This window comes from Neolamprologus multifasciatus, chromosome 9 (assembly GCF_963576455.1).
Source record: "Neolamprologus multifasciatus chromosome 9, fNeoMul1.2, whole genome shotgun sequence".
Taxonomy (NCBI): domain Eukaryota; kingdom Metazoa; phylum Chordata; class Actinopteri; order Cichliformes; family Cichlidae; genus Neolamprologus; species Neolamprologus multifasciatus.
In genome coordinates this window covers 32,062,449-32,073,487 of record NC_140447.1, presented here as the reverse complement: position 1 = coordinate 32,073,487, position 11,039 = coordinate 32,062,449, and the positions used below count along the sequence as shown (strand labels likewise).

Genomic DNA, 11,039 nt, shown 5'->3' with positions numbered 1-11,039 from the left:
CCATGGTAACCGTGATTGGCTTAGTAGTTGACAAATCAGAGCTGCCTAATGAGTGTGTGGGCGGGGCAACAGGCGGTTTCTTGTGTTTTCTCACCAATCAGATTCCTGCGCTGCTTCCCAGTGTCGTTCCTCCCTCTGGAGAGGAGCAAAAACGTGGCAGAAGAGGGAGAGGAGTTTTAAACATCGGGGGCGGAGGGACACAACTAATGGGGGTTTTAATAACCTTTATTGATAGCGTTGATACGGTTTAAAGTTAACACTGAATAAAGCAGGTTTTAAATTAGATCATAAGAACGGAAACGCGATGAAGTAAATAAAATACTTTCATTAACTTTTAGGAAACTGTATTTCTTGTTGTTTGATTAATTATTTTATGGTCTATATATTATGGTCTGAGCCCACTCAGAGCTGAAGTAATAGTCTATTATTGTTTTAGGGTTATAAATGAAACAAGTGGTGCAGACAAACTACGCTGAGGGAGCAGAAATTAAAAAACAAATTCACCAGAAATCTCCACAAAACTCCCAGAAACCCACCACCTCTGCTGAGATGGCACAATAACGTTTCTCCTGTTTGTGATGCTAAAACGTCTCACAGTCAGTCGCTGGAAACTCTTAGTTCACCTCTTATTGCAAAATATAAACAGACCCAGTTAATAATACAACAATTGTTTTACTGAAGGTGGGGGAGCAAGCTGGCATGTAGTAAATGTGATTGTCCACTAGATGGAGACAAACACAGAGGAACACTGAGCCCTATCGCTGCAGCTAAAGAGAACCTTTAATTAACTTTTAATGGTACACTAATAGTTCTGCCTATCATAAACAGGTGCAGCTCTACAGTGCATCAATTCCAGCCTAAAGTCTGGCCATGCTCCCCAAGAATGAATGATTTCTGTCCTGCAGTGGGGAAAAAATAAATAATGTTGTGGCGATGGAGCTGGACTCCGTTAGGGTGGTGTCTGAGAGGTGGATGCTGTCCAAGATTAAGACAATACTGGGGAATACCTCCCACCCATTCCATGACGTACTGGGTAGCCACAGGAGCGCGTTCAGTGGGAGACTGAGATGACCAAAAAGCACCATTCCTGTCTGTGGCCGTCTCCCTGTACAACTCCTCCATCTAACACACTGTAAACACTGCAATAGCTGCACCCTTTTTGCACACACTCTTTTCTACTCAGTAATATTGCTGCCAATATTCTTGATATTTATTTATAATCACCTCTGTCAATCCTATTATGGAGTGATTTGTGTATATATTGTGCTATTTCTTAAATCTGTAACATATCATATGGTTAGATATGTTTTTCTTACTGTTACTGTACTGGAGCAACTGTAACTCACATAATTTTTCTTAAAGTATGCTGATTCTGATTCTGAAATTGCAAACAAAATATTTTACAAACTTCAAAGAAAAATAATTTAATTAATTAATTATACTTTAATTAATTAGCTACTTAATTACTTCCATTTTGAATTAGTTAATGACATGTGTTTAATTCATTGTTAAATGATGTAATAATGCAGTTGAGGCCCTCCATAGCTCACGGAGGCGCGTTTATTGCTTTGCACTCCAGACCAGCAGGTGGCGATGATGCGGATCTGAGGTGGTGGAACAACGGAAGTCAGACAAGAAGAAGAAGCAGCTGCAGAAAAAGAAGGATAAAAGTTGAAGATCCGCTTCAGCACAACCGTCCGGCCTTACCCAAGACTTCCAGCCCGGGTTTGTGGCCTGAGCTCGTCCGGAGGAAACCACCGCGTCTGCGCCAGCCTGAGGTTAGCCCGCGATGTCCCGCACGCTCATTAGGCGCGTGCGGAGGCAGCTGAAGTGATACCTGAAGCTGACACGTGTGAGACAGCGCGAGCCCACTGCTCCACATGAAAGTGTCTCCACCACAGCCTGAAAACACGAATTTAGACTCGCAGTCAAAGTTTAAGTGTCGACGTGAAGTACTCATTAAACACGTTTATCTGCGATAATAATATTATTCGTTTTAATGTTGCAGCTGCAGATGGTTTGAATGAATCCCCTCTGCTGCAGCATCAAATTTCACCTGCAAAGAGACGGTTTTACCTGCTTTTATGGAGAAACTTCCTCATGTGTGCTCAGCAGATTCTTCTTCAGGTGATTTTTTAAAGCAGCTCACATCTTCAGGTTAATTCAATTCAAAATGTATTTGTAAAGCACATTTAAAAGGAACAGAGTTAACCAAAGTGCTTCACAACTGGTTAGAAACAAGAAAAAACAATAGAGAAACAAATACAGAGAAATGACAATAAATTAACATTAAAAACATAAAACAGGCCTGATGGTGCTCAAACTGAACTCGAATTAAAAGTAAAAAGTGAGTTTTAAGACGTGATTTAAAAGACTGACTCTGGCTGCACGATCTCGGTGCTCTTTTGGGGTCGTACATGTTGAGTTTGTTTAAATAACTGGGCGCCATATTATTTAAAACTTTAAAATTAAGTAAAAGAATCTTAAAATCAATACGATACTTTACAGGGAGCCAGTGTAAGTTTGCTAAAACTGGAGTGATGTGTTCATATATTCTAAGAGCTGTTAAAAGACGTGCAGCAGCATAACTGCAAGCGATGGAGAGATGAGTGTTGGAGACCCAAACAGAGGGAACTGCAGTAGCTGGTCAAGAGGTGATGAAGGCATGAATAAGTGTTTGCAGGTCTCAGGGGGAAGATAAGGCTGAGCTTTGGCTTGTTGTCACATCTGTGGACACTTGCTTCTCTAATTTAAAGGAGATATCTAAAAACACTCGTTACAGTGAAAGAAAGATGAGAAGCAAGAGGACCGAGGGTATCGGCTAACTTGTTCAAAGGGGCGTGAAAAACCGAAACTTCAGTTTTATTTTCATTTAGTGTAAGAAAACTGTGTGTTGACCAGTCTTTGACATCATGTAAACAGTTAAAGGCTGCACTGGGACAGAGACGTCCAGTTTCAAGGGGAAGTAAAATTTGATTTCGTCAGCATAACAATGAAAGGGAATGTTGTATTTCCTAAAATTAGATCCCAAAGTCAGGAGTCAAATCTAAAAGGACACAGAGCAACCCGAGTCGACGGTTAAAAGAAGACCATTAAAATCTCGTAAAAGCGCAGTCACCGTACCAGTGATGGGAATAATGGCGTTACTAACGGCGTTGACTTTCTAGCACAACAGCTGGAGCTCAGGGGGCAAAACAATCGCATGAGTGCTGCTGTTTGACTGAGGAAGAGTAAAGGAGTCGTGGTCAATCACATGACCACTTACAGACAAAGCAACAAGGTGACATATACCAGTTTATAAACTGTGTTGATGGCCAGTAAAACCAGTCATGATAAACAATATAAACGCGTTTGTTCCTCAATAGTTTCATGTTGACTGTCTGAGGACAGCAGCGAGACCTCTCTGCTTATGAGCAAAACATAAACAAAAACAAAAAACAGTGTTGTCGTGTTGGTGGAAAAATGCACCATGTGGACCAAAAATGATATGGCAACATGACATTTGGTTGTTTAGGAAGAGAGAGATTTGTGACGTTCAGTGTGTTTGGAGTGTGTAGTTAATGTGTTGTCTTGTGTAGTTAGTGTGTAGTGTTGTGGACAGTTTTGTGTTGTGTGTCAATGAGGCGACTGCTGTCTCCAGGTAGAAACAGCAGTGACACACCTGCTGCTGTCAGACCTGCAGGTATCAGCTGTGATGTTTCCTTTATAGTGGACAGAAATATTTGGCACAAATAATTTGTGGCATCTTATTGAAGAACAGCTGATTGTTCTGTAAATAGTTTGAAATGGTTATTTTAAAAAGGGTAAAAGGTAAATGGCCGCAAATAACTTTGTTGTTTGCAAAACTTGTGCATATAAATTAAAATTGACAATTTATATTTGCATTTAAAGTTATGAAATCTGATTAATTAAACATGTTTGTGGTTGTTACAGTAAAAATATAACTTTCTACTCTGATTTTATGTTTTCTGTCTGATTTTATATCAGTTGTGTTAATACAGTTTGTCAAAATGAAAACATGACTGTAGATTCAGACACGTGAGGTTGTGCTGAAAACAATGATACCAAACAAAGCAAAGTAAATAGTTTTTAAAGGTAAATGTAGAGGAAACATCAAAGTGGTTAAAATGGCCGATTATACCCTGGAGCCCAGAGGGTTAAACATAGTTTTTAAGTAATGCAATAGTTACTTTTCAAGTAATTAATTACTTTTAGAATCTTGTAACTCAGTTACTAACTCAGTTACTTTTTTGAAGAAGTAACTAGTAACTATAACTAATTACTTTTTCAAAGTAACTTGCCCAACACTGCTCAGTACTGTGATGAGATTTAAAACCAGACTGGAACTCTTCACAAATCCTCTGAGGGTCTAAAACGTTTAGACATTAGCCTGAAGTTTGGAAGCACAAGTTGCACAACAGCATGTTTGAACACAGCTGGTACACAACCTGATGACAATGAAGTTTTTAATACAAATAAAATACTCGGCCCAATAACATGAAGAGCTTCTTTAAAGAGGCGAGAAGGAAGAATATCTTGAGAGGAGGGTTAAACAGAAGTGTGAGACGGTCGAGAGTTTACTCCAGTCTCCTGTTATATTTTAGATAGCAAGGAGCAGACGGGCAAGTTTATTAAACTCCACCGACACCGCGGTGACGCAAATCTGAAGGCGAGACCGTCCCATTTCACAGCGTTGCACTTCCGGCCTTCTCGGTCTTAGAAGGACGCGGCCCACACAGACCGCGAAGGCCGGGTCCTCTGAAGGATGCAGCCGACGTTTTGGGACACAGCAACAGAGTTGACTTTGGACCAACCGCCACCAACAGCAGCAGCTAGCATGGTGCCTCAAATCATCACAGACCACAGAAACTTCACCGTGTGCGTCACACCTCCCCTCTCCCTCCAGACTCTGGGATCGTTATTCATAAATGCTGAATTTATTTCCATCTGAACCTGGACCGAGCCACAGTCCAGGTCGTTTTCTTGGGTGTGTTTATATACTGCATACGCTGTTTACTCACACCCAACATTAGCTGTTATCATAATCTGAGATTCTGTAGGTCTTTAAAATACAATGAAATAAAATCATGATCCTGAGATGAAGGAGCGCGTTTTTACTCACTCGAGTCTCTGCAGTGACGAACACATTCTCACATCTAAAGACTTTCATGTCATGTTTACGTTTAGGATTGAATCCTGAATCTACGAGATAAAGGGTGGAGTCGAAATCTGAAAACACAGACGGAGGCTGATGTGATGTTTGGTGGGATGAAGACGATCTGAGGAAGAGGAGCTTGGTCCTCCTTCAGCCACTGCAGAGGAACAATGAGCTCTTCAAAGAAGGTGAGGAGTGCACCTCAGTGTCAGTGATATGACACAAAACTGTTGATGATAGCGGATTTTGAAAAAATTTGTAGTTTAAGTGTTTTAGTAGTTGAAGCCAAAGATGGAGTGCAGAAAACTAAACAGCAGTGACGTTTGCAGGGTTACTGAAGTTGGACTACCTGGTATATAATGTTGTGCTACGTGATTGCTAGCCACACAGCTATGTTAGCATAACATTAGCACAGTGAAGCTGGAGGATGAACGCCAACTTTTCTTCCACTCGATAAAAGTGCTTCATCTCTTTGCTATGACTGTCGCCCGGCATAATTTGCAGATGATAATGGTTGTATTATCATACAGTGACATATGACAGCAGCCGCTGCGATGCTTTAGAGCAAAACAGGTGCAGCTTGATGACATCATCAACATGCGCTATCGCGATAGAGCAATATAGTCAAAATCTCTATCGTTGGCCAAATTTATATAGTTTCTATCGTATATCGTTTATATCGCCCACCCCTACTTGTAAGTTGAAACTCACACACAGCCAGGAAACCTGAGCGCAGAGTTTTACACGTAGTATTTTGCTGTAACCGGGCCTTAACAAAAAAAAATTGTAACTCGTGTAAATGTTTTTTACTCACACACAAATTCTCATCTGCAGATGCACAAACATAAAATGTTCAGATATTTTGGTTTACAAGGTTACAAAACTCAGTTCACAACTACACATTTGATTTACAAGTAGAGCAGGGCGATATGACCAAAGATATTTATCACGATATACATTTGAAAATTTGCGATAATGATATAACTGACGATATAATTGACACGAGACAAAATACTTTACAACTCCACAACTTTATTAGTGCAAAAAAACAAACAAACCCATCAATGTATTTTCACTTAAACAAGCAGCTGTTTTATGTGAATTAAAGTTATATACAAATGTAACAGTGCAAATTCTTTGCTGACAGTTTAACCAAAAGGCAAAGTGGAAACTGGCCGACATATCCTCAGCATAACCATGTATAATATCCACAAAACTTAAAAAGAGGTTATACACACACAATACGGTAACATTATGTTGAAGCACAGTACGTATCACTCCGCGAGGCTCCGCCTATGATAGCCGTAATGCTCCAACAATCCATCAAGCGGTGCGGCTTCGTAGCTTAGCAAAGTCGTACTAAAACATTTTTTGACAGATTTTTGAGCGCCGTGTACATAAAATCGGTTCGGTAATAATGACGGCCCGCTTGCATGCTCTACCAAAAATTGTGCTTTGGTGTGTATCTGACGGATGAAAGCCAAACCAGTTAGACACCACTGAAGTTGCATCATTTTTACAAACCAATTGTGGTTCATCTGTTTCATTTAACGATCCAGTTTCCGCCTTCTCATTCTCCATTGCCGCCATGCTTTTTCCGCAATGTGTGTATGAAAACAAAGGCACTGCACATCCGCGTTTTACCCATATTCTATTGCGATATTTCATTTTCTTATCATTGCCTAACATTATAATGGTATTATCGTGAACTGTATGATGTGGCCCAGCCCTAATCACACAAAATGTCACAAAGGTGGGTCTCACCTTTTGTCATGAGAGAACAATGTGGTTTAAGGTTGACTATGAATACTTTGCACTCACTGTCTCTACTCCTGTATCTGTTTGTTGTTGCAGAAATGTAAAAGACAAAGCAAAGTGAGAACTCAGCGATCCCAGGATGATAAGGCTTCCCCAGCAACAAACAAAGACAAATCACACCCCTGCAAAGAATGTGGAAAGACTTTTCCCACTGCAAAACAGCTCAGAAACCACCAACGCATCCACTCTGGAGTGAAACCCTTCAGCTGTGAGCACTGTGAAAAGGCTTTTATCACAGCAGCAGCTCTAAGAATTCACACACGTATTCACACTGGAGAAAAACCCTTCAGCTGTGACCAGTGTCAAAAGACCTTTCGTCACACATCTGCCCTCACGGTACACAAGCGCACCCACACTGGAGAAAAACCATATCCCTGTGATCAATGTGAGAAAGCTTTCCCAGTTTTATGTGCTTTAAAAGAACACCAGAACACCCACACTGGAAGGAGACCGTACTCCTGTGGCCAGTGTGGAAAGTCATTTAATCATATAGCAGCCTTGAAAAGACACCTGCGCATCCACACTGGAGAGAAGCCGTACACCTGTGAGGAGTGTGGCAAGTCCTTCAGTTTACTCAACTACCTGAAGGTACATAAGAGAGCTCACACTGGAGAAAAAAGGTTCTGGTGTGATGAGTGTGGGAAAGGATTCACAAAACAAAATAGTCTCAGAGAACACCAGAACAGCCATGCTGGGAAAAAACAACATTCCTGTGACCAGTGTGGAAAAGCTTTCTGTTGGACAGCCAGCCTCAAAGCACATAAGAAAATACATGAAAATGTGAAACAGTACCTGTGTGAGATATGTGGAAAAGCTTTCCTCTTGAAAGGAAATCTAAAGAAACACAGTAAACTTCATACAAGGGAGAAGCGTTACTCTTGTGACCAGTGCGAGGAAGCTTTCACTTCATCAGCTGAGCTCAGAAGGCACCAGCGAGTCCACTTTGGTGATAAAGTATACCGCTGTGATAAGTGTGAGAAAGGATTCACACAGTCCGGCAACCTCAAAATTCATCTACGCACTCACACTGGAGAAAAACCATACAAGTGTACCCAGTGTGAAAGAGCTTATGCCAAAAAACGTAGCTTAGCAGTGCACCTAGTTGCCCACTCTGGAGTGAAACTACACTCCTGTGATGAATGTGGGAAGGAGTTTGCTCATTTGGCATACCTGAAGAGGCATGAGCTCGTTCACAGTGGAGTGAAGGCACACAGCTGTGAGCTGTGTGGAAAGGCTTTTGTCAGCAAGAGTAACTTAAAAAACCATCAACACAGGCATACTGGAGTGAAACCATACAAGTGTGATAAGTGTGGAAAAGCTTTTTCCTCCAAGCAAGTCTTAACTCTCCATCAGCATACCCACTCTGGACTCAAGCCATATCGCTGCGACCTTTGTGGAAAAAACTTCAGCCAGAAAGTGACCCTGAAAAGACACCGACGAATGCACACGGGAGAGGATCTGTACTGCTGTGAAGTATGTGGTAGATGTTTTCCTTTGTATTCAGGATTAGAAGCCCACAAAGTTACACACACAGGGGAGAAACCACATCGCTGTGAACAGTGTGGGAAAGCTTACAGCCACTATCGCAGCCTAATAATCCACAAACGAGACCACACTGGGGAGAGACCAGTCAAATGTGACCAGTGTGGTATGCGTTTTAAAAGTTCCAGCTCTCTGTGGCACCATCGACAGATTCACAAAGGAAAGAAACCAATCAAGTGCCATCACTGTCAGGTATTTGAAATATATTTCAAGAAATGTTTTCTGAAATTTTTTTTTCATATCATATTGTTTTAAGTATTTTAGACATTAGACAGTAAGTGCGGAGTCTGTGTGTCAGATGTGAGAAGTAAATACCTAAGATCTCAGACTGTAACTGATTATGCAGCTTTTTGTTAGCTCATTATTCACTGTAATTTATAATCCCAAGATTGTTTTCCTTATAACCTTTGGTAATTGTTTCAGAAATGGAGCAGCACATATGGCTCAAATCCTCGCCGCTGTCAGCACTGTGGCAATAAACCATACCGCTGCGTCCAGTGTGGAAACACTTTCAGCCAGCTGTTAACCTTAAGAAGACACCAGAACATGCACACTGGACACAAACTGAACTATTGCAAAGAATGTGGGAAAGGCTTCCCAACACTGGGTCTATTAAAATGCCACAACATTGTCCACAGTGGGGTTAAAGGTCATGTCTGTGATGTCTGTGGGTCATCATTCACCAACGCAGGTAGTCTCCGAAGACACAAACGAATTCACACAGGGGAGAAACCATTCAAGTGTCGACATTGTGAGAAAAGTTTCACATCCTCAGGTCATCGCATGCTTCATGAACGTGGACACACTGGAGAAAAACCATACTCCTGTGATGAGTGTGGGAAAAGCTTCAGACATTCAAGATCTTACCGCTTACATCACCTCATCCACACCAAAGAAATAATAATTCCTTGTGAAGTTTGTGGAAAGATATTCAACTCCCTGTCTTCATTTGAGTACCACGAACGTACCCACACTGGGGAGAAACCTTTTAAGTGCAAACACTGTGACAAATCCTTTATTTCAGCATCTATGCGCGCACGACATGCACATGTTCACGACAAAGAGCAACAGTATGACTGTGACCAGTGCGACAAGAGTTTCAGGACTCACAATTCCTACACCAGTCACAAGCGTAGCCACATTGCAAATAAGCAGTTTTATTGTTACCAGTGCCCAAAAATATTTGCTTCATCGTGAGGTCTGTGGAAACATCAGATCAAACATGCTGAGCAGAAATCATTTCCTTCACTGGATAAAAGGAAGTGCCTCGAAGCATCTAGCCAGACTTATGGTCTCAGACTTAAAACTCTCGAGATCAGGCTGCACAGAATAGATATAGATTCCTGAGATTTCAGTTAATGTCACATCTTGTGTACTGTCTGCCCCAGGGCAGCTGTGGCTATAACTGTAGTTTGCCTCCACCAGTGTGTGAATGGGTGGATGACTGGGTGTGTAAAGCGCTTTGGGGTCCCTAGGCGGGACTAGTGAAAGCACTATACAAATACAGGCCATTTACCATTTACTTAACTTTCAGTACCTTTAAAGTTCGGTAGCAGTACAACAAAATGGTACATTAGATTATCCATTGTTTAATGACCTTATTGGTCTGTTGTGCAGTGGTGCTTGTTTCTCTATAGGCCCTGAGAAAACCAGTAAAATGTAGAGTGAAAAAGTGGTTTAGACATTGAAATGATAAATTGTTAAATAAGCAAATTAAATTACCTCCAGGACTGTAAGGGGACTTAAGCCTAAATGAAGGAAACACTTGGGCCTTTTTTAATGTTGCATGTTCCATTAGCTCAGTCAAAGTTTAGACAGAATGTTTTGGTTTGGTTAGATTCAAAATTAGTCCACACAAGTTCTTATTAGATAAAACTGTTCAAACTGGAAACAGTCTGAAAAAATTTACCAGTGCTAGAATTTTTCAAACCAGCAACTGCCAGTCAGTGGAAATGGGGTATTTGCATATGCTTAATACACTTCCTCTGAGTGGTTATAAAAGTTTTAGTTGCATACTTTTAACTTAGTTTTAGTTTACCTTTATGTTCTTTGTCAACACTTCCTTTGGATTTTAGCAACATTTGAACATTGCTAAGGGCAAGCGTGAGTCTCCATAATAATTATTGCCTCAGACAACAGCATTGTGGTTTAGCTGTCAGAAATTGTATTATTTGTGAACCTTTCTTGTTTTGCTACTCAGAATTTGTAAAGAAGATAAGACTTAACCTTTTGTAGGGGACTGAAAAAAATGAAAAGTATTATTATTTTACTTCTCTGACTTTTTCTCTCAAGATTTTTGGTTCAATAAGTGTGCTTTGTCATCTCGTAAGGTTGTTGAGGAAATTTACTGACCATTTGAATAAAGTTTTGAATGAAAAAATACTGGTTTGTCAAGTTGTGAAAATTCCACTTAATTATTATTTGCCAGCTTTTTCTGAGTAGTTATTATTTTCTTGCATTAGTAACTAAGAAATTCCTAAAGTTCATTGGGAAGTGTTCGTCTCAAGTCAGCTGCTTGATTGTT

General features: G+C 40.7%; 1 protein-coding gene across 1 annotated transcript; it reads left to right on the top strand.

Annotated features, from left to right (window-relative positions):
• The first annotated feature begins 1,517 nt into the window (after positions 1–1,517).
• On the top strand, positions 1,518–10,477 carry LOC146511923 (uncharacterized). Its single transcript, XM_085171688.1, has 4 exons — positions 1,518–1,778; positions 5,188–5,343; positions 7,010–8,707; positions 8,939–10,477. The coding sequence occupies exons 2-4, from the start codon at positions 5,326–5,328 to the stop codon at positions 9,710–9,712; spliced, it is 2,490 nt and encodes an 829-aa protein (XP_085027814.1). The 5' UTR covers positions 1,518–1,778; positions 5,188–5,325; the 3' UTR covers positions 9,713–10,477.
• Positions 10,478–11,039: the final 562 nt, after the last annotated feature.

What these genes read in the sequence shown, in the direction of transcription:
- LOC146511923 (XM_085171688.1), top strand. An exon ending in TCAAGTGCCATCACTGTCAG is followed by an intron (nt 8,708 to 8,938) that starts GTATTTGAAATA and finishes TAATTGTTTCAG; the next exon opens with AAATGGAGCAGCACATATGG.